Source organism: Pseudopipra pipra, chromosome 6 (assembly GCF_036250125.1).
Source record: "Pseudopipra pipra isolate bDixPip1 chromosome 6, bDixPip1.hap1, whole genome shotgun sequence".
Lineage (NCBI taxonomy): Eukaryota > Metazoa > Chordata > Aves > Passeriformes > Pipridae > Pseudopipra > Pseudopipra pipra.
The window spans coordinates 58,841,008-58,865,610 of record NC_087554.1 but is presented as its reverse complement, the minus strand read 5'-3'; the positions used below and the strand labels follow the sequence as shown (position 1 = coordinate 58,865,610).

General features: G+C 39.6%; 1 protein-coding gene across 1 annotated transcript in view; it reads right to left on the bottom strand.

Annotated features, from left to right (window-relative positions):
- Positions 1 to 24,603, bottom strand: part of KCNH5 (potassium voltage-gated channel subfamily H member 5) — a 166,446-nt gene that overhangs the window by 98,375 nt on the left and 43,468 nt on the right. The window contains exons 6-7 of the mRNA XM_064659421.1: positions 23,852 to 24,244; positions 8,460 to 8,889 (exon numbers count right to left, since the gene is read on the bottom strand). Coding sequence (XP_064515491.1) covers positions 8,460 to 8,889; positions 23,852 to 24,244 — 823 coding nt within the window. The remainder of the gene's footprint in view (positions 1 to 8,459; positions 8,890 to 23,851; positions 24,245 to 24,603) is intronic.

Here is a 24,603-nt window from a genome sequence, read left to right as displayed (position 1 = left end):
TCTCTCATGAGTACACAAAATTAGCCAAGGATCTCTGTGCAGACACAGACTCAGATCACTCGCTTGGCTTTCAGAAACTTCAATACAGGAAAACACAAACAATCTCCTGAGCCCCTTCCATCCAAGCAGTGTGATACCTTGGGGGGTACCTTTTATTTCAGATTTGTTTATCCCTCTAGCACAATATGCTATAAAGCTTTGCTGTGCTGTGTTGTTAGCTAGTCGGATATATTTGCTGATCTAGTTGGACTAATTAAAACTTTTTCCTTCCTGAGAGATACAGTTGTTATGAGTAATCCAGGACAATGTGATAATCCCTCTGGGACAATCTCAGGTGATTACTTGCACTATATGTGAGCATAAAGGTTGATTTTCTCCATTTACATATAATTTATTTAACATCAATTTTCAGTTGTTTTAAATAATATAGCTCAATAGCAGGAAATAACATTTCTTTCTTCATTGTTACCTCTCCCACTCACTGTCCTATCTCTCTTGACACCATAATTTCATTTAAACATATCAAGACAATGACAATAAAAGTAAACCTTACATAAACACATGCTAGCTATAACCTTGAAAAAAAAATCCCATAAAGCTTCCCAAGGAAACTGCTTTACAGTTTTAAAGCTCTTTTATATAAAGACTTTTTACTATCAACTAGAACCCGAATATCTAAAAATCTACTGCCACCACAGAGTTAAAGCAAAACAAGGCACATATGGCCCCACTATAGTGTTTCTCCCAACTGTCCTTGTTCTATCCACTCCAATCTGGTGCTGGAGCATGTCCAGAGAAGGCCAGTGGAGCTGGGGAACAGTCTGGGGAATAGGTTTGATGAAGAGCAGATGAGGGACCTGGCGTTGTTTATCCTGGAGAAAAGAAGGCTCAGGGGATACCTTATTGCTGTCTACAGCTGCCTGAAAGGAGGTAACAAGTGACAGGATGAGAGGAAATGGCCTCAAGCTGAGCCAAGGAAGGTTTAGATTGGATGTTAGGAAAAATTTGGAATGGGCTGCCCAGGGCAGTGGTGGAGTCACCATCCCTGGAGGGATTTAAAAGATGTGTAGATGTGGCACTTAGGGACACAGTTAGAGGTGGGGTTGGCAGTGCTGGGTTAATGGTTGGACTTGATCTTAGAGGTCTTTTCTCACTCTTACACTGAAGTTCCATTAAAAAGTGGATGATGCCAGACCTTTTACTCCCTAAGAGTAATTTGTTTTTTACTGTAGGCTACTGATATGATTATACTCTCTTTTCCATGCAGCTGTTCAGAGAATATTAAGATTGCCAAGTTCAGCTGCTGCACTGAGACCAGTCCCTGACTGGAAACACTCCTGCTCCATCTATGAGACATAACTAAGATTACTTACAATTAAAAGAAATCACAGAAAGATCTTGATATCCATGCTTTGTAGAGCTAATAGCACTTGGACTATGGTTCAGCAGTACAAAAGTGTCAAAATGCTTTTCCAATGGCACTCAAAAGGGGAAATTTCCACTTGCAACTTCTTTTAACTTTCTGTATTGCTTTCTTCCATTTGCACTTATGGGTAAATACAAATGAACAGTTTTACTGTCTCCTGATTTGGATGTTAAAGAATTTATCACCTTTCTCACTGCCTCATCTGAAATACTAAGCTAATAAATTCATTCCCAGTCTCACTTAAAATGGCATCACTGACCTAGCTGTTACATAAATCTTTACCTCTAGTCTTCAAGTGTCCCGTGGCCTTTTGAGAACCCTTCTTCAAGCTCTGAAATATCAAAATATGCTCCCTTCACAGACAAGGGTAATGGTGCTGCAGAAGGTTAATTCTGGTATTACATCCAGCAGGATAGTGGTGATGAGGCCAAATGCCCACCTGCCCAGAACAAGACAGCTAAAAATACACCCAAATCAGCCCTTCTGGGAACACCTTTGACACCCTGTCTTAATGTTTAAAACCACTCTGGGTCAAGCTAAGTCCAACGCAGCAATAACCTGCAAGCAATCCCTCCAGGGGGTGCAGGCTGTCACCCAGCTCTGCAGCCATGTCACACTGATGGCTACGGAAGCATCCTGCACACACCCACTAAATGCAGTTTGAGGATTACATCTGTGTGTGCTGAACAGGTTGTCCAGAGAAGCCATAGATGCCTCGCCCCTGGACGGGTCCAAAGCCAGGTGGGCTTGGTCTTGTGGAAGGTGTCCCTGCTTATGGCAGGGGGTTGGAATAAGAAGAGCTTTCAGGTCCCTTCCAATCCAAACCGTTCTACGATTTTGTGATTCTAAGAAGCATTTAGGAGCTCACTAGTGGGGCCATGCTGTTGTTGAAAGAGACATATTCCCGCTCCCACCCCACATTTTAAGAAACTGCAAGGAGCAGTGCAAAAATTGGCAGGCCTCTACTGCTGAAGAGGTCAAACAAATCCTTCTGCAGCTCCTGGACAGGTGATGCAGAGCCACATCTCTCCCACATCCCACATCTCTGCATGAAAAGAAACTGCCCTTTCACAGAACTGACTCTTGTAGGACAGCTTTAGGGCAGAGTTGGATTTCAACTATCGCTAAACACTCCAGCCTATGAGTTCCTACAGATGTAAAGCCTTCTCATATTACTATTTGTTGCTATGAGAAATACGATTTAATCTACGTTACTGGCAATGATTTTTGCTAGAAGGTGCTATCTTACACATACATTTTCCTCAGGATCAAAAATTAAATCCTATGGACTCTTGGGATTGCTTGTCTGGGAGTCTGCCAGACAAGTGCTTTCCTACATTTATACACTGTTGTGTCAGTGCGTGGGCTCAGCCACTGCCTAACAAATTTACTAGATAAACCTCCACGATTCATACAAACAGCACTCAAGTGGCTAACTACCATATATTGGCAGGGAACTGATGAATGTTACACGAACAATGAAAGAACCCACTTAAATAATGAATTAGGTTTGACAGATCAACGGAGAGATGACTGACAATCCCTGGCAGACCATGTCACAACTCCAAAAAAAGAGGTGAGCAGCAGCAAGGGGGGATGGCATGAGCATTGTCTGCCAAATACAGGAGGGTTTAGGACCAGGGGTGGTTCAGATAAGAGCATCTCACTCATTTTAAAAAGGAAAGAGCATGTCCTATTCTCTTTGTTTAGTAAAATTAAAAGCAGAGGAGGACATCTTTGTGTTCAGCAGACATATCTAGGATATCTAGGATATCTATATTTATGTGTCTAGCCGACATACCTAGGATATCTATGAGTCTAGCAGACACCTTATAGTGGAAGGTGTTCCTGTTCATGGCAGGGGGTCTGGAACTAGATGTTCTTTAAAGTTCCTTCCAACCTGAACCATTCCATGATTCCATGACAAGAAGAACCCACCCACACTTGCCTTTGTCATCTCTCCCCTTAACAATAAGAACTTGGGTTCAAAGTGACAGCAATTGCATCTGTTTCCTTTTCCTACCTTAAAATCATCAACCTGGGTATTTTAAGATGTCAACAAGAAGGCAGCATTTCAAGCCATTAAACTAAAAACTTATTTTTTGAAAGAAGTGTCTAGAAATTGCTCACATTTTCAAGAGAAGCTATCCTGTACAATCACCACAACAAATTCTTCTGCTCATATGCAAAACCAATTTGAATTACCAAGCCTGTCTTCACCATAATTTAAAACCAGTCACTGAAAAATATCATCTCCCCCACAACAACCTCCCAATAAAACTGGAGTAAACAGATGCCAAAGTAACAAAGTATGTAAAGAAGAACAACAAAGGACAAACAACAAAGCACCTTTTCTCAGCTCTTCTGGGGATTGATTGGTAACTAAGAGATTTTTCTGTGTCTTTCACATCCTGAGAAGCAGTGAAGTATTCAATGTTTATTGACACTCTTCCCTTCAATATCATGTTCTGACCTTCCCTCCCAGTAAGGATCCTCAGAGCATTTCAGTGGAATATACTGGATTTCTGTTGTTGCCTGGATGAAGTATGCACTGGGCTGGGCTCACTCAGCTGGACGAAGAAACTCATGTAAATACCATATTTATGGCACATAAAAATGTGCCATATTTTTACTGACTTTGCAATCTGCTGTGTGCCATTCAGAGCAATTTCATTTTTACACATGGACAGAGGTAAATCAATTCCTCCAGGTTACACCAGAAGCACACAGGAGTGTGTCAGAGCCCCTCTGAGCTGCAAGCTGGGTGTTGTGCTTTAACCCAGCGGGTAGCTAAAAACCCCACAACCTACTCACTCACTCTTCCCCCAGTGGGATGGGGGAAAGAATGAGAAGAAAAAGTAAAACTCATAGGCTGAGATAAAGAAAGTTTAATAGGACAGAAAAGGAAGGGGGGGAATAATACTAATAATAAAAGAATACAAGAAAACGTGATGCCATATGGTGTGTAAGGTCCCTTTGGCCAGTCTGGGTCAGCTGTCCCAGCTGTGTCCCCTCATGGCTTCTTGTGCCCCCCCAGCCTCCTCGCTGGCAGAGCACGAGAAGCTGAAAAGTCCTTGACTCAGAGTAAGCACTGCTCAGCAATAACTAAAACATCAGTGTGTTATCAACATTATCCTCATTCTACAGCCAACACACAGCACTGCACCAGCTACTAGGAAGAAAATTAACTCTATCCCAGCCTCAGCCAGGACACTGGGAAGCTGGTCACTTTTCTCCCAGTGGAAGCACAGGAAGGAAGGAGGCATATGGCAGTACATGAACTCTTGTTCCTTCAGAAAACCCCACCTCTCCTGAATTCTGCAAGCTGTTTCACCTTGCCATACTGCCACCTTTCCCAAAACACCTTCTGCCTTTTACTGACTTTCTACTCACTGAAGTCCTGGCAGTGGGGAGTTGCAAGACAAGTAATAATGGTGTATGAACCAAAAGTTTCTTTCTGTTTTCTCTCTTGACTAATTCTTCTTTTCTTTTTTATTTTTCCTGTGAAAGGCACAAACCCTGTCAATTTTACATCTGCATCTACGGCTGGGCTGCAGAAGCCTAAAACCTGCTTGTGGACTGAACTAGAGCAACACGCAGCAGCAGAGACTGAGCTTCTGTTTGGAGGCTGTGAGCTGACAGAAGATAATGGAAGGTTTACAAGACAGGACCTTCCTGAATGATAAATGATTCCTCATCCATTCAAAGGATCTGACAGACCTATCTATTTGTTCTTGCTCTGCAGAGAGAGGGGATAAAATAACCTAGATCAACACAAAAGGTGCTACAAAAATCAGATTTTCAATGCATATTCAGCAACTCTAGGCAGCGAATGCACAATAGGTATTTAAACAATAACCCTTGTAAAAACTTGCTCCCTTGTCATAGGATGCTTTATGTTTGCTATTTTTAGCTTTTCAAGTGTCAAGAAGCAGCAGAAAAAATATTGCTGAACAGCACTGGACACCAAGATAAAACAAGTCAGGCAAAAAGAAATCTGAAGTTAGCTCTGAAAGATGAGGTTAAGTTATTCAAAGCTCTCTTTCCTGCAAGACAGGTGATGTATTTCAGTCTAAATATCCCACTCAATCTGTCCTCAGTGAACAAAGAAATGACAAACTGTCAATCAAACTGAAAAGCATCCCCATTCATCAGGGCTTCCCCCGCCACTGCCCCGCACTGAGCGATGCTTTATCAGCACCTACAGAATCTGAACCTGGCTATTTTTAACAAGTACACCACTTTGCAATCCTGCCCACCAGAAGGATTTGCAAGCCTTTCCAAATACTCCTCCCAGGTCCTGATAACTTTGCCAGCGTGAATAGGAAACTTGGGGCTTTCAGAACAAGCCGCTTCTCGCTGACAAGGCAGCGAAGATTTCCTTTCCTATCTGCAGTTTGCATGAGTAGGCAGCTGGGATTGTGATGAATTACTATCTCTGATTCCAGTGCTAAGTTTAAGACATTTATTTGGCAGAGTCTGTTAGAAAAGGCACTGCCAATATCAGCTATTGGTATTAGCAAACTTCTTCGGGAGAACTACCAAAGGTATTTCACAGCCTCTCTCTGCTTATAACAGGAGTCTGTTTGGGAAGCAGAGATTTTTATTGATTGAACTGTAATTGAATTTAGCTGAATGTTTATCTCAAAACACAGTTTCAAAAGAGAAACTAAAACATCTTGGTTCGAAAACTACTCAAATAATTTTCAGTTCTTAGTTACACCTTTTCATGGGCCCGAATCCTTCTCCCAGGCTCACAGGCCACTTTGATTGCCTGAGAAATTGCCTTTTCGACTGATTGTTTGCTGTGCCTTCCTATTTCATTTTGGAGCTCAGAGTGTCAGGCTTTCAGCAGCTGGTCCTGCAAAGCATGTCTATAAAATCCTGAAGGTCTGATCTCTTTGCAGGAATATTGCAAGTATGAAGCCCATGACCAGTGCATGTCTGGGAGTTGGTGTATTTTCTAACCAGTATTCAACCAATCAAGGAACTGCTCTGTATTATCATCTGGATTTCAGGGGCAGTCATCACACTAATGTGCATGAATTGTGAATCTTTAAATCTGCATTGATGTCATTGCAAAAGATTCAACCATTTGATGATAATTGAGCATTTTCACACTGGTAAATAAATTAAAGAGTCTGTACTCTTCCTGCAGTCCACAATGCTCTTCACCTGACTCACAAGAGAAGACACATCACATTTGATGGTATTATTTTTATGCAATAAGCAACTCAACTGTCCTTTTGCTATGCTTCTTAAATTTTAGAATCTACATTTGACTTTGTCTAAAAGCCTATAAACCTACCCAAAGTTTTCCACCTATTAAGCTCACAGTTACCACTTACAAATTTGACATGGACACTTAATAATTTCGTATGTAGCACTTATAAAAACTTTTAAGATCTGACAGTGGCACATACATAGGCTGTGGTAAAAGCCAGCTTTGATACTGCAATGTGTATTCCCCATCTTTAACATGTTTCAGAGATGAAAAAGCAAGAACACAATCCACCTAGAACAAATACAAAGCAGCTTACAATCACCACTTCATTTTCACTTACTGAGGCCATGTATGTATTTTGTTGTTGTTGTTATCATTATAAATAGTAGTAGTAGCATTCATTATGTTTTTACGGCTCTCACCCCACCCTAAGTCATTTACCACTGAGTTCCTTCTGTGGGACCCTCCTCTGCAGAACAACATAAGTCCCCACCAAAAAAACCCCAAGGGACATAAACATTACAATATACATATAAAATCCTCTATATTCACTTTATTCTCCAAGTCTCCAGATTCTGTAAATACCACAAAGCAGTTTCAACAAATGGCACAACAGCACCTAGGGGGTTTTGATGACCTATCTTTAACAGCTCATTGATGGTCTGCCTTGGGGATTTGCTTTTTATGAAGTTGGAAATATTTTGGAACACATCAACCCATCAAGTAGAGATGATGTTCGGCAGAAATTTCATTGCACCACACTGCAAGAAGAGTCCTAAAACCGCAACCTCTCTTTAAAAAGCACTTCAAACTCTCCAAACAAATGGATTTAATCTTCTAAAGACCTAGAAAGACTGTAGCAAGAAAGCTTCCTTTTTATAGTTCAGTATTTCTCTGAGATGAGCTCAAAGTGTTAGCTGAGATAATTATCAGAGAGATTATGCAGATCTTATTATCAAAAGGTTTTGTTTGCTCTCTTGTTACATAATTGCTTAGTGTTTGTATGGAGCTCAGAAAATAGAAAGCAACAGAGAAATACCAAGAATTATTTAACAGAAAAATAATTCTCTGAAATGGTATTAACATTTTAAGTTGTCTTCACTATCTTTGGAAGATTCCTATTAACCTGTAGAGATGCTCAGTGGTCTAACCTTGCCAGCACATGAAATGAGAAATGTGCCTTACCACTATTGATTTTAGAGTATTTCAGCGGAGCTGTGAAACAGCAGGGAGCAGAGAAAAGGTGCAGTGTAGTGTCTTATCATTTCCTTCACTTCTAGCTTTGCTAGTGACAAAGGTCACCACATTCAGAAGATAAAATTCGGACTTGTAACTCAAACCATTACAATAAAGTACACAATCACTTTATAGAATCACTAAATATTTCAAGAATTGGATAAAACCACATGAAATGTTTCCAAGCTTATGCAAGTTTATAAGCAAAACTCAGTCAGACTACCTAAATTGGAATACACTTTGTATTTTTAACCAAATTCTAGCCAAGACCTTTCAAATGTGATAAAAGCCATCTTTAAAGTGAAAAGTTGAGGCCCTGAATTCAATATAAACTTGTCTGTGGGCACACTTATGTACCCAGAACACTTAGTTTTGCAAACAACCTAAAAGCTACAGCAGCTACACAATTTCAATTCCCACTTTCCATAATTCCAAGTTCATTTCATGATTATTTACAGGGCCTTCAGATTTTTTAGGACGTCAAGAAAGCTTACAGCAAGTGTGCTATGCAACCCTCATGCCAGCCATAGAACTCCCCTTGGGTTAAACGCAGCAAAACCGAGTTCTACTTACAGCCAACCATCATCATGGCCACGGAAAAAATCTTCTCTCCATCAGTGGTCGGTGCTATGTTTCCAAATCCTATCGTTGTAAGGCTTGTCATGGTAAAGTAGAGAGAGGATATGTACAAGGAGTCTTTGCTGGGTCCTCCTTCCCACTGCCCCGAGCCAGTGGTGTTGTATCGATATGGTGTCCCAATGCTCAGGGCCAACTGGTAGAGCCAACTGTCTGTTTTGATTGTGTTGGTGAGTTCATCTATAACCTCGTAGTCCCCGATGCTGTACCATATGCAGGCTAGCCAGTGGGCCACCAGCCCAAACACACACACCAACAGCACCAGCACAGCAGCACCATATTCCAGATAATGGTCCAACTTCCTGGCAACTCGACCAAGCCGTAGAAGACGCACCACTTTTAAGGAACTGAAGAGGCTACTGATTCCCTAGAAAAGAATAAAAATCGTTATTTGATCTGATATATCCTGCTGGTTAGCACAGAAGACTGTACAGTAATTCCTGCATCTGCTTTAAATCTTTCTATACAGTTTTTCAGGCCTCAGATAACAGAGTACAAAATCAAACCCTTCTCCCCCTACAGTGCTTTTGTCCTCATCAGGTTGAATCAAGTTTGGCACTCATTAGGTGGATAAATTATTTTGTTCGAGCTCAGTCTTACAAAGCAAGAGTTCTGTAGAATCCAAAGTGGGAAATGGCAAGTTTATTACTAAAAGGAGTGATTCAATATTTCGCAGTTTGAAGTAAACAGGAGACTCTGTTTTGACCTCAAGGAGATCAAACAAGGTGGAAGAGCAGTCACAGATGGAACTACACCATCCAAGTGGAGTCTTCTCAAAGTTTCTCAGAGAAGAGTATTCTATTAAATCCAAGCAGAGGATTATTATTCTGGTCAAAACGGTGGTCTACCTACTTCAACAACCCTCAACATTAACAGATGCTTAAAAGAAACATCAGAAAGTAATCATAGTGGGTAACTCAAGAGAAATCTGCCTATTGTCACTCTCATCCACCAAACAGGAGCTGAATGGCTTCCTCTAGTCCAACAGCCTCCACTCCTTAATAACCTTCACCCCAGGTAACATAAGTGTGGCTCTTTTGTTAGTTACAGAAAGGCTCACTGACTGAACACAGAATTAACAACTCTGGTCACATCACCCTTCTGAGTGAGGGTAATACAGACCACAAGGCACATGCCTTTGCATAAAGGGTTAATTTCCTTTCCAGTCAACAGACACATTTTTCTAAAGCAAGTGTTTGTGCAGTGGTTTGATTTTTTTTCACATAAGATATATGAAGTACAAATAAATGGAAGTACAAATATTTAGGGAATAAGAGCACAAGGACCATCAAAAAGTTAATAGAAACATCTGAGAGGGAATAAGAAATGTGCATGTCCTCCTCAATGCACAAATGGTTTGCGCTGTATCTTAATAGAGTTTAGAGATGCAGAAAGAGAACAAAAATATGTTCCTGATCTATTGCAATCCCATGATATATCTAACTTGTGCATTAAATTAATTAGTGGCTCAAAATAGAAGGTTTGTAAAGGAAGGTTTCTAATATAAAACATTCAGAAGCTGAAGACATTTAATTTAAAGTAGAAATTAAGACATAGAAAGCAATGAGGCAAACATTCCTAGTTACTGCGCCAAGATTAAATTGCCCTTTTCTATGCATCATTATCAAATCAGTCTAGTCAAAACACTAGCTAATTATATTATCAAACAGTAAAAGACTGGAGTTTCTGGAGTTTTCCATACCAGAAAAACATACATCTCTTTTGCACCTCTGTTTCTTCCTCTTTTGCATCTTTCCTTTTTCCCAACTAACATTTGAAGGGTAACACACATCTGATATTTCTAGATGTAATCTGTTTGGCACAGTTCTTGTATGCTTTTCAAATCCTGTTGGAATGTGTTTCAGATCCCCAAATCCTTAATAAATTGAAGCTCTATATTTGCATTCAAGCTCTCACGATGACTAATGCCACAGAGGGAAGTGGAATTTTCCCATTTTGATTTCTGTATTTTGCATTTACACAAGACAGAGATGTAGTTTATTATTCTTATTTCCATCTAAATGTATATCTACTTATTTGCTTTAGGATATATGACTGTGAGGCACTCTAAGCAGCCAACTGCTCCAGTAAACTGGGAAGTCCCTTACAACATTCATGACACAATGGACTGGGGACAATGGACTACTGAAAGAAGGTCCCACCCCACAGAAACAACATCTACATTAAAAAAAAAAAAAGAAACCTATAGAGTAGTTTAATATTGTACTTCATTAAATTATCCTGCAGTGTGGTTCAGTGAATTAACCCTGATTTTATAACTTGCTGTGAAACCAGAGGGAGAAAACAGCAGGGTAGTTTTTTGCAGGACCAAATCCTGTTGCGTTGGTCAAGCAGAGATGCATTACTTCCATTGTTTCCATTTTACTTAAAGATTCACCGTTCCTTACCAAGATTAAGGCTAGGGAAGGAGTTAAAGACCTGGAAGTCAAACTTGGGAGTCCCCATTTTTGCACCCAGTAGTTTAAGTTCCTCCCAGCAACACAGCTTACACTGCACTTTCTACTGCACAAACCCAAAGGGAGAGTCAACCCTTTAACAGGACAGTTTACAGTGTGACACTACATCTTTCTCTCACTTAAGAGGACAGCTTAGCATCTGAACAACTAATTTGAACAGCATTTATTTCAAAGTCTGGGAGAGAGTTTATGCTGTCTTTTTTTTTTTCATACACACAGAAAACAATTGCATCTCTTATGTACAAAACAAAGAGAAATATTTCATTCTAGCTGAAACTGTAATTTATTATTTCCAAAGAGTAATACCTTTAAGTAAGTTTCACTGTAAATTTTAAAGCCAGTTCAGTCTGACTCTTTACTTTAAGACCAAGAAATCAGAGATACATTTATTGAGCATTCACATTCCATGTCTAATCTTGCAAAATATAAAGACAATATCGGAAACTTTAAAAGCCTCTTTCATAAAGCACTACCTAGGAGAGAGCAATTAAGCACATACTAAATGAGCATGTGATATATTGCACTGAGGACTGGGTTGGATCAAGTCCATACCTTCATACTCAAAAAATTGCTGATGATGAATGCACAGTGGTTAACATGCAAAGCTCTGCCTGAGATTCAGCAACAATCTCCTTGGTGGAAATTACCTGAAAGACTAACTGCTTTGAATTAAGTTTGAGCTATTAAGAAATTCAGTTTTCTAAACTCAACTGATTGCCAGCTGCCTTTAATTTCATTTTTCTTTTAACTGTTTTTGTGCTCGGTGATGAATACTTTGGAAACCCTTCTACTACAGGATGAGCATCTGCTCTAACAGAAGCAACCTCAGCACTCAAGGAACAGAAAGGTGATCAGGAATTTTGAGTGGAGCATGTAATCTTGTTTGGTTCTAGCATCGTGTAAATAACACACATTTTTGATACTGAAGATCCAAACCATCTGGGAGGAACATTTGTGACTCTATAACTGTATTTAGTCAACCGAGCCAACTGCCTGTAACATCTGTGTTCTCTAACTGAGAATATCTCGTTATGTTATGAACCATCCAATCCAGCCCCTTGAGGTTTTGACTGATGTATTTTATCATGTCCTAATCAGATGAGGACATTCAGTCTGCTCATCATCAATCATCTCAGCTACAGAAATCTTCCAACTGAAAAACCACCTACTTCAAAATTGCATTTCACGTGTCAAATTTGGAACCAAATTCCTGTCTGACACATATCATCTACTTAAAGTGTTACAAATGTCAGTCACGGGAGACCTTCCCAGGGACTTCTAAGGCCTTTGGATCAGGAGAGGACACAAGAAGTAGCTCTGAACCAGGCATTTTCGTACAACCATTTCCATTTAGGAGACACTTGAAGCCATACGAAGGATGTAGACAATGTCAAATTTATTCAGAAAGATACTTTTGAGGAATGGATGTTCAAACTTTGGAATTAAATTAGACATTCATGATTAAACAAAGCCCAAGTTTCTTGATGCAAGCACCTTGCAAAGTCTGTGTTCTGAAATTCTCTTGATACAATAAGAAATGAAATTCAGTCTGATAGTGGAGGCACAACTGATGACAGCACTCAATCTGACACACAGAGGGACCACTCCTTCCTTTAAAATTACCTGAATCTTGCCATTTCAAACCCTAGATGTTACCACATTGTCAAACTTCAGTCTTCCGGGACTAAAGAAGTGTCTAAACTCTGTGTCTACATCCAGCTAAACTTTTCTGACCACAAGACCGAGAATGATGTTTCCTGCACTTGCAGTACACACCGTGGGAACAGACCTCTGCACCTCCAGCAAAAACAGGGAGCAAAGTTCTCCTGCACTTAATGAATCCCTGATAAGCCAAGCAATAGGAAGGATGAAGTGATCAAAGTCATGTTATACAGGGGTCAAGAGCCCAACATGCAAGAAGGTGAAGGGAACATTGTCACCAAAGGAAAATGAAGGTTAACAAGGGCAGGAAATCATTCGAGTCCAGAATGATTCTGCCAGAGATGTCTCCTAAACCAGGGAAGAGAGGGTGGAGTCTGTTCTACACTAAAGGAGCAGCAGAACAGCAGAGCTATGTGTTTGAAAGATCTGAAAAAGATTTCATCAGCTGGTTAATTTCTAATCTATTAAGTCTTTTCTGCAGTAGGAAATTATTGTATAAATGTTTTTAAAAAGGAAAATAAAAACAAAACCAGCCATTAGTTTCAACCATCTAAATATACAAAAATCTGCTTAAACCTCAAAATTAAATCCCAGTAAGCTGAAATGGTAAATCATGCATAACTTTTTCTTTCTACTAGGGAACAATGTGTTTTTAACTCTAGGCACTTTTTCAATTAGATTTCACTCCATGATTTTTTATTTATTTGTTGTTAGCTGTGGGTACATATGCATCAGCAACAACCAAAAAAAATGAAATATGCATTTTAAATGTGTTCTAAAACTGAAATCCTCTGAGCTTTGAAAATGGGGATAGGTAGTGCATCATTTAACAGAAAACACTGTCTCAGAAAAGGTCAGAGAAAACAAAAAAGAAAAACTTTTCACTATGTTCTGATGTTCAGCACATTGTGGTTTTAAAGAATTTATGGAGTGGCAAAGGACCAGAGCTTGGAACCTTTCTATGAAATGTAAGGTGTGCTGCCACTGCAGTCAAAGGCTGCTTGCAGCATGTACAGACCTTAAGCTGAATTTAAGCTAATATGCTTAGAGGTGCAGGGCACAAGCAATGACAGCAACCTGCATTCAGCAAAACCAGCCATTAAAGGGATCAAATCCTCTGAGGGGTTTGCAACCCAGGCTCAGCAAGAGCAAAGTGGCTCTGTGTAAGCTGAGCCTGAGCACACCTGCACACGCCATGGCCACACCACAAATGAGCTCCAACCACCCTCCTGGGGTGGGATTCATAGCACATAATGCTGCAACCCGATGGCAAACCACCCTGTCTATGTGAATTTCCTCCCTGGTGAGTGAAGAGTGGGGCATGTCAGAGGAGTGATTCACCCAATCCATCTCAGACAGCTGGGGATGGGATGAATCACCTCAGGGAGCTGTCTCTCTCTCCCCTCCCACTGAAAACAAACAAGCTGAAGGCTATCACTTACACAGCTTCTCTGAGGAGAAATTAAACCCATCCTTAGAAAGTGGGAGAGTCCTGATCCGGGCAGCAACCAAACCTGTATTATATTATGACAGAGACAGATATTACAGAGCACTCCCTCACAATGTGAGACTTATCTTTCTCGAGATGAGGACTTATCTTTCTCGAGATGAGTGTGGAGAAAAAATGCTATTTAATAACAGTAGGCTGTGATTTTCTGCAGATGCAATAGCATGCTTATTTCTTCATTCAGTAGCCAATTACTTCGCATACAGTGATGCTACACTACCTTTAGTTCTAACTGCATTTTGCAGAAATCTCCACTGGCTTGAAGGAGGAATTGAATCCGTTCACTAAAAAAAAATGAACAATCACAAAGTAAACTGGACTGGGGTTCTTGCTCTCAAAAGGGTGAGACTTGACAAATTATAAAAGTCTATTGAACTATAGACAGTAATAAGTGAAGACAACTGGATCGTGAGAGGTAGAAGAGTCAGACACCTGGCAGCAGAAGACACCTGGAATGTCCTTACACCAAAAGGTTCAAAAGATCCAGAGAATGTATCTCAAAGAAGGGGGAAAACTTGTAAAGCTGGGTATCAGTTACAAATCTGTAAAGAATCACCCAGAGGAAGAAAACAGAAGCAGAGAACCAACAACATATCAGAAATAAAAAATTGATCAACAGAAAACTACACCTTAGAAACTAAAAGGAATAAGGATAAAGTGTGAATTGCCACATGTCAGGTTGAACTTTTCATTGTAAAGAACGTTAAAAAAATACCCAAAGATTCTTCACATTCAAAATTGGGGAAAAAAAAAAAAAAAGAACAAAAGTGATCAAGCTGCAGTGAAGTAAAAATAATCCAGGCTTGCACTAAAAATTAAACCCTATGCATTAGTTTCTAAAGATGACGTTGATGTTTGCTAGAAAAGCTAATGCATCAAGAAGGAAATAAACGGATACATTACCTGAATAAATGTTAAGGGAAAGAGTAATTAGAAACCTTGAGATAAATCAAAATGCAATCAGTGCAGCAATAGGTTTGCTAAGATTAGGCTAGCTGGGATATATCCAAGTTTTCCTGACAGCTTTCTCTGATAACACAGCCCATTTTCTAACTAAAAGAAATGCAGTATTTTGGTAACACAAGGGGTGAAACTATTAGGAAACACAGAGAAAACAGGGACCACAACTGGAATTCTAAGATGACTGGGGAACTTGTGGAAAGGATGGCCAAATGAAAACCATAAAAAGCAAGTCTAGCAGGGGTTACAAGTGGCGACTCTCAGTGATTTTGCCAGTTCCTTGCTGAAATAAACAGAAATAGTATATGGTCACAAAATCTGCTGATGACCTTTGGAACACACTCTCAGTACAAAGAATAACCATGTGGGAATAAAGGAAAGTGTGATAAAGCCTAACAATACAGAGTCTCAAGGCACCCGTTACAGGGCAAATTAACAAAAAATTCCACAGCTACAAAGATCTTTAACCAAAGATTACTGAGATAAAGAAATATTTGGGTATATGGGTTAATCCCACAGTGACTCAGAGCAATCAGTGAGCTGCACTCACAGAAGAGGTTAATCCAGCTCCAGGACAGATCAGTTGAGTGTTTCCACCACCAAGGAAAAGCCAAACCCCAATTACAAAGTGAAGATGAATTCTCTGCCTGGAGTAATATGTACAGCTCTGCCCTAAAGAGATGTATTTGAACTTAACTTCCTGCAGAGAGAGGCAGCTGGAATGGGCAAGAAAATGTTCATAAAATTTCATAAATGAGGTGTCTAGACAAGACCAGTTTGCTTAGATTAAGGAAAGGAAAACAGGCGTGTTTATGCAGGGGAGGGGCAATGACTATTCTTTCTAAGCACATTGAGGAGATAAACATGAGGGAGGGAGAAGAAATAGTTAACCAAGGATGTTGGCACAGGGACAAATGCACAAACTGCAAATTTAAAGAGATTTGTTAGACAACATGAAGAAAGGCAGATTTTGAACAATTTATGGGATGGGTGATACAATGAACCTGCTCACTAAGGTTGATGACTCAGAAGGACCCTGTGAGTTTTACACCTATTATTTTTTTCTACTTTTGTTTTTATCCTTTGAAAAACTCAAGTGAGGCAAATACAATCTCAAGGGGAGGATGCATCTCACCTCAGCCTAAATCAAACTGTGGAGGGGTCTGCATCTGAGCTAGTCACACTAGTGTCATTACAGTCAAGGGTGAGAAATGGACGTTTTAGGGCAGGGTGACTCCTCAGACCTCCTTTGGAGATGCATCCTAGAACACAAGGAGCCATGCCCCAAATGTGCCTGTATCTCCTTGTAGACTATGCCTGTCCCTGTGTTTCATCAGATGAATCCCATGTATAGTGCATTTTGAAATACTTTATTTAAAGATGAATGGGTGAAATTTTCGTTACCTGTCTCTCAGCAGAAGTATTTACACACACACACAAAAAATAATCACACAAACAAATCATTCAGCTGATTCTGTATAGTCAAGCTACAGCTCAGCATTTGGTATTGAAGCATTGAAAAAGGCAGGATTTCTGTAAACCTTGGGCAATCTTCACCGAACAGTTGCTACATGATGGCACACAATGTAAAAGAAAACAAAGTGCCTACAGATTTTGGGAATGACTGAGACGGTGAGCCTTGCCAACATAAGCAGGTGAGCCCGCAGGGACATAACCAGAAATTCCTGTTCTGTGCAGTGCAGGAGGAGTATCCAGGAGGATGCATAGGCTGTTTGAAATGTAACCAGCAAATCATTCCCAAAAGAAATTTTTGAGCTTAGCTACTTAAATAGAGCTTAGCTCTAAAATCCCTGGTTAGCTCCTTAATGCTGCTTTACTGGAGTTAATGTTAAAATAAATCAATATGTATCAGAAACCTTTTTTTTTTCTGGTAAACAATTAATATAATAAAGTTGCATAGTTACAAATCAAAATGTGGGAACGAGCAAAATAAAAAAGGAACATTTCTGATTTATCGCCACTTTAAGAACAGAATTTAGGGTTGTATTCCATTATGTAAAAACACACAGAAGTAAAGGGCTTTGCTTCTTCTGCACAAGTTCTCTAGATCCTGGGTCCAGATATAAGTAGAACCCGTTTAATACTTGACCCTGCACCACTGGAAGCAATGGGAGTAGTGACTGCAGTGAGTACAAAATTAAGTCCTTACATCAAAATGAAAACAAGTAGGTTTTTTCGTGCATTCTCTGAAAGTACCTCTAAATTTATTGCTTGAGATTTATCTTTTTTTTTTCCCATGAGGACTCAGGAGATTTCCTTTTTTTTTTCTCTAACACAAATGTCAATAAGCTGTAACATTATAAATAAACTTCTAGGGAACTGTTTATGGCACAACTACACAATGCAATACATTTCAAACAGTAAATAACTGAGGTTATAAAAGGAAGGGTGATTTCAAAATATTTCTTCTAGTTTCAAGTTAAGAGGTGCATCTTGCACTATTTGTTAGTGCACGAGTGTGCCCGACCAGGGAAGAAAAGATGATATAATAAAATCTGATAATTTTCATTCACTTAGGGAAGGTGAAATAGGAGGGAGAAGAAAGGGTGTACTCATCGGTTGGGACAGCTTCTGAGCAGGATACTGAACTTAGGTGATCATTTAATGCCAGCAACAACCTAAACATTTCCTATACCAATACAGGAATAAAAAGAGAAGAAATACCTGGAGACAGTAACCTGATCTACAAAGTCTCTGTGAGTACTTCTGGAGCTACACAGATCCCTGACATCAAGGGATAGATGTAACACCAACACAGAACTGAATGAAATAAACACTCACATCGAGTTACAAGGCTATCTCTGTAGTAAATCTTTCTAATTCTGAGATTAGCCATGCAGTTGGTTTCTTCAAGGCTGCACCTTGGCTCCATTTTGCCTGTCCCTAAGCCTGTGACTCTCTTCCTCCCATTGATGGCTGCATTTAGCAGTTGGTAACGTGGATTTGTGCTACTCCCATCAGCATTATTTCAGTGAGTATCTGACCAGATTACTTCCTTTACCTCCTCTCCTCTGTAAGCCTTCCTCTCCTCTGTGAGCAAAGAGATCACAAGGACTCGAAGCTTCCCTGGGAAGTACTCCACACACAATTTGCCCCACTGGACTCTACCAGGTAATACAGCTCTGACTAAAGATTTAAATTAAATGGCTTGTACCCAACATCTGCTTACCAGTAACATACATACCACAACAAAAAAAAAAAAAAAAGAGGGGGAAAAAAAGATCACTGGGACATATAATTGCAGTTCAGTTTGCCATAATCCACGTGAGAGTGACGTAGCACAAGGCTACCAGGTTACCAGGTCACACCCACCTCGTGGGACAACCCTGCCTGCACTCCCACCACCCCCTACATTGACTCCAGCTCAGGTTCTCCCTTTCAGAAGTCGCCCTTCACATCATGAAGGCATTCTAATGTCTCCACAGGGGAACCTGCAGAAATATCCCAGGCCTTGTGTAGCATTAAAATAGCTGGATAATTAATTAAAAAAAAATAACAGCTGATTAATTAATTAAACGGTGGCAGAACTTTAATAAAACCTTAGCTTGAATAAAAAACAAAGAAAAGTGGTGCAATTCTGCAAGTAAGGGGTAATAGGGGGGAGTAAGTGACAGGAGTGAATATGGTTGACCATCTACATAATTTATGCCTACAGTGGATACATTTATATTTGGATACCACAGCCATGCCACTGTATTGTTATATTGTGGTTTCTTGCATGCTACAACAGAATGACAGTATTCTTCATATTTAATTGTCTTCTGACTGCATAAAAAAGAGGAAAATGCCAGGTCCCAGGTTCAGTGCCTCTGTTGTTACATTGCTAGGAGTCTTCATCGTAGTTTAACACTTGGCTGCAGATTTAGTTCTGGGAATTATTTTGTCCAGGTAAGTCACCTAGATTTTAAAAAGGTAGCAAGCCAGGGACTGTATTTCAGAGCCAAAGCCACATTATTGAAACACATCAATTTATCTTCACCTTGCATATGCCACTCAGTCTGGGGCCCTTAAACCCTCCTTCAAATACCTCCTGAAAAGGGAATGTTTGCAGTAAAGTACTGAAGAAGTGAATATGGCTACAGTAGCTGTATCAGCTTTTACTTGCTTTCAATTTACAGACATTGCTATTTTAGTTGCTATTAATTGCAGTGATACAAGGAAGTTTCTGCCACTGCTGAAATAGATCGATAATAATAATTAAAAGAAAATTACAACTACAAGAACCCTATGCCATAATATGCCCTGCAAAGATCACTGAATTTTAAAGGCCACTGGGTCATGCAGTCTTAAATTATTAAACAATAGACAGAGAACTTTGGGTTTAGGTCATTTAGATTTCTGTAACTTTCGCTTCCAGCCATTGGCTCACAAAAACTAATTTTTGTAGAAGGGATGATCTTTTATGCAACTCATTTGAAAACCATCTATTTGGTTATCTGTATGTACCACCCTGACTTCTTGTTCCATTCTTCGCAGCATGTGACATGTCATTTTACGACCACATTTCCAAAAGAGGTGAGAACAAGCTTTTAGGTTTTGTTTCATGAAAAACTCAGAAACTCATAAATCTCAGTAAAAATTCAGGGAGAAAACAAAAATGAAAACACAAAACAAAACAAAATTATATTCTTCCGTATAGTAAGAGGCTTTTTCAGCTGAATTTAATACCTTATTTGTGAAAGCATTTTCCATTTGGCCAAAAGCTTGTCCATCCACCTAATGTGGGGAATATTTACCTAATATACTTATTTACAGAAGCTCAAAAGCAGTGCTCAGCAGCACTGTATCAGTGTGTCTGTACCTGAGTGAGAGTATCCGAGGTCCTTTCAGCTCCAGGAACTCTCCCAGTTGCATGGCTCCATGTGAGGACAAGAGCCAAAAACCTGCACAACATGCTGGTTTCCTGGGATGCAAATTGATGTATTTGGTCCCAAAGGGAGTTGTAGCATGGTTTGACCATATCTGGTCAGCATCCACAGGCACGCTGTAAACTCATTTGCTGGCAATTTCAGCACGATGTGATTCTGGTAATTGTGACTTATACGGAAAAATTGGCTTTTGGCAGCCCAGACTGACGTGGGACCAAAATCTTTGGATCCAAACACTGCTATCAAAACCCATTACTCCAAAATTTTGTGTCTTTTTTTCTTTTTTTTTTTTTCTTCAGTAAAAAAGAGACAGACAGACATTTTTGGATTAAATATGAAGTTTCAGAGAACTCTTTTATTTAAAAAGAAATAAAAATCAGCCTAGTTTCAGAGCTTCTGGGCACACACTATGCATTCTGGTTCACACCTTGAAAATTGGCTGGATTCCTCAGTCTGTGTGATAGTGTCCCCTCTCACACTTCTGTATAAGAAAGGTTTTCTGTATGGCTTTGTTTTAGCCAGAATGTATTTCAGTGCAAGTAATGCTTCCCAATCAGAAAAGATTTCATGCATTTTTCTGATTTCTAGGACTACCATCCTACCAATTCTACCAAATAAAGTAAGTATCCCACTAAGGATTCCATTTTCTCTCTCTTAGCTCATTTTTTTCCAGTCTATTTTACCTTGTTCTCCTACCCTTTCAATAGTACTACTAAAGCCACTTAATTCCTCGTCCATCACATCAACTTAGATCACTCTGTGCTGTGCAAGGTATCTCTCATTATCCTATCTTTCCCCCTCCTTGTCACACATCCCAATCCCCCTGAGCAGACTCTAACAGCCTGGCTTTGTAACTCCAGGCGTGGAATCCTACACCTGTAATTCTGCCTCAAATCATCTTAATACCCGCCATTTCTCAATTTGTGTGCCATAATCCCTTCCATCAAATCCTCCTACCAAACCTCTACATCCACTGAACAACAAAATAACTTTGATTTGCAGTCATATTTGCCTCAGGTGGGAATTTCACAACAATCCAGCCTTGACCTAACATTGTCCATGATGGAAATGACACCATTTCTTATTCAGGCTAAGACTGGCTGCATTTGAACAGCTACAACCCTCGGTAAGAAAGTACACACTTCCTTTTTTCAAACTCCATTTTTTTTTTAATCTTTGGTTTTTGCTCCTTAATTTTGGCATTATAAATAGCACTCTGGTGCTTAAGGCATCTTAATCCACTTCAAGCACCTGTATCACACAGAGCAGTCTGCAACGGAGAGACACAAACCCAAACTTCCCCGGCCATATCCTTCCTTATGAGAGATCTGCCCATAGGGAGGAAGAGAAACCCCCTGCAATAGTATTCCCCCCTTTTCATCTAGTCCCTTAACAACTAGAAGAAAATGAATTTGATGCTTTATGTGGAAAAATGAAGGATGGAGGTGGGACAAACTAGGGAAACTTGGAAAGTCACCTTTCACTCTCTGGCTTTTAGGGCTATTCACTCTGATTTGGGTCCATCCCTCATCACTGCACCAAGAACTCAAAGCACCAGGACCTGCCACCAAGGTCTTTACTGCTAAGCTCTGATTTTCTGTAACTTTATCTGAAATGCCACAATCACTGACTTGAATGCTACAAATATCCTTACCAACACAAGATATAGAGCTAAAACCTATCAAAATCAAGACCTAAAAGAATTCTCTCTCCTACTTGCTTTAAGAAGGAAACACCCAGCTTCTAATGAGAAACTCTCCTTTTAATCAGAGCATCTCTTCCAAATTAAGATTATCAATTTCCTTATTCTTTACCTATGAACAGTGTATGAACACGCTGCTGCTGGGGGGGCCAAAAAGTTAAATCCCAGACAAGAAGTACCAGTTAAAATGTATGTTAAAAACCAAATGAAAGTAAAGAGCATTAATAACTACAACCATCCAGAACACACCAACCAGCTCAAAGCTCTTAAATATCACAAATGAAGACCTATCGCCAAAAAATAATAATAAAAAAAACTCCCTTGGAAGACAGAGAAAAGGAGAAATGTTTACCCAAGGATGAAAGACTGACTGTTTACATACCTGTTTCAAAATCAATTCTTTTCAGGCACTAGGGAAAACTGGAGTTGGTGGGGTTTGAAATCAAGTACATAAGCAGTTAAAAGCCAATGTCTGCTGGAGGCTCCAAAGCCTAACACACCATTTCATGAGATGCAAATGTTATTCTTGGTTCTCTTATTAAAAAGTAGTTAATATCTCATTTGTTTTAAGGCAGGTGACAGCAGCTCCAGGATCACAGGAGATCATGATATCTTGCTACTGTTATTATATTTTGGTTCAAGTTTGCCACTTTAAGTGACTAAATCATAATGCACTATGCCAGTGATTCTCTTCCCTGTCACAAATATTGCAGATGGTTTATTTCCCATCTATATGTTAGAGGAAGAGGTTAAGCTCATCATTTAAATATGGATTGTTTGGGCATAGAAATTTTCTCTTTGTTTTACAAATCAAAACACAAAAACTAGAGATAATGCTGCATTTTTATAAAAATCAGGTTCTTCTGAGCCTGAAATTGGTTATCTTAAAAATCTGTATTATCTTTACAACCTTTATAATACCACCTTCTTACACAGCCTGATTGTACAACCTGCTTTCAGATGGGCAGCCCTCATATGATCTTGAATTTAAGCTGCAAGTATTATCACTTCTGTCATATTCGCTATAAATAAAATGGAACAATGTCAAAAGATGGTACTCAGCACAGAGACAGGAACGGAATTTTAAAGGAGCTCTCCAAATTTGCAGCAAATTCTGCACTAAAAAATAAGAATGTAGATTTTATATAGTGAGGATATATAACTGCAGAATTTGAGAATTATAAAAACAAACAAACAAAACACTAAACGATGTTCTGAGAAAAAACTATTACAATGTGAAAAAATTATCAGTGGCTTTTTCATCTGTTTATGGCCCTAAAGATAAAAGGCTCTAGAGAAAAATTAAAACAAGTCCTAATGCCATTATAGTTGCATTTTAATAATGAATTTCTCTACACTGAGTCGTGCATGCATTATTTGTCGTAGTTATTGCTTGTGTTCTCTATTAGCTCAGGCTGCAAGCTCGATTTCATAAATGTTAACACATTTAGCAGTTAAAAAGCTCTAATTCAGCATCCATTTAAGATATTTATGTTTTCTCTCCCCAAACAGTTTCTAAAATTCCAGCAGTAGCTGAGGAACTGTTTAAAAAAAAAAAACCAATAAAAACCAAACCAGAAATGCATCTACCTCCCAGCCAGACATTTAAAGTGAAATCAAATAAAAAAAAAAAATTACAGCCTGGTTCAAATTAATCCTAGGGCAGGATTTAAAAAATGCTCATTCAGAGCCATTCTCTGCTTTTGTATAAGTCAGTGGCAAATCTGCCACCAGCTTCAGCCAGAGCAGATACAGAATTGTAATTATTTACATCAAGCCCTGCAATAGATTAGGACTGCTGGGTACGAGCTGAAAAGGAAGCTGTGACAGGGGACATCCCAACTGGTCCAGCCCATTTTGATATGGACTTGCACCAATGCTTTTGGATGACAAGCAAGCAATTCTAAGCCCCATAGCACTAAAGCAAACACCCACACGTGGTACTGAAATCACAAGACACCTCTTCTCCAACACAGGGATGTCTTGTAGGTAAAGCCCAGCAGCTTAAGGCCGTCCCCGCGTATTTGCACAGAGCATGAGTTGCCTCTTGTTGCTGTCAGCTGCCTGGGAACATGCTTCTAAATTAATCCCTAATTAAAATAATCCTTTTGAGACAGACTAAAATTACTTACCTCATCCACATTCTCAAAGGCATTGATGATGTCATATGGTAAACAGGACAGAAGATCAATCACAAACCACGTTTTCAGGTAGTTCATCCGTATGAGTTTGGGATCAGATATAACCTCTCCACCAGGGCCAACAAAGGTCGTATGAAAGTTCAAAACAATGTCAACCAGAAAAATAACATCCACTACACTGTCCAGCACGAGCCAGGCAATGTTGTTCTGTTTTGTCTTGAAGGACACGTTATATGGAACCATAATTGCTGTGTAGAAGGTTAGAATTAAGATGACCCAGTCCCAAGTGGTCTTAAAAGCACAATAGTGTAGTATAATGTGTGGTGGAGTCTTTGGAGCTTCTTGCTTGTACTGAGGAAGAATATCAGATCCCAGCTGGAGAACCTGTAAAAGACAGAGAAGCAAATGCTACTGTTTTCAACAAATATGATCCAATAAGGGGTCCTATGGATTTCTGTAAGGAGCAGAACAAAGATGGGACTGTGTTTGTTGGACACTGCAAGTCAACCCACAGTTTTCAAATTATCTGATTTATTTAGAATGTGTGGAGGCAACTATCACTCAATGAATAGGAGCAGCACGGCATCTAAGGATACTCCTGCAAAAAAGGAGGTCTCTGCAGATGGACTGAGGGGGAACCATGCCAACAGCAAGGGAAGAGAGGTTCCATAGACAGGTTGTGGGTACTGCCACACCAGGTTGTCCTCTGCAGCTATGAACACAGAATCATAGAACGGTTAAGG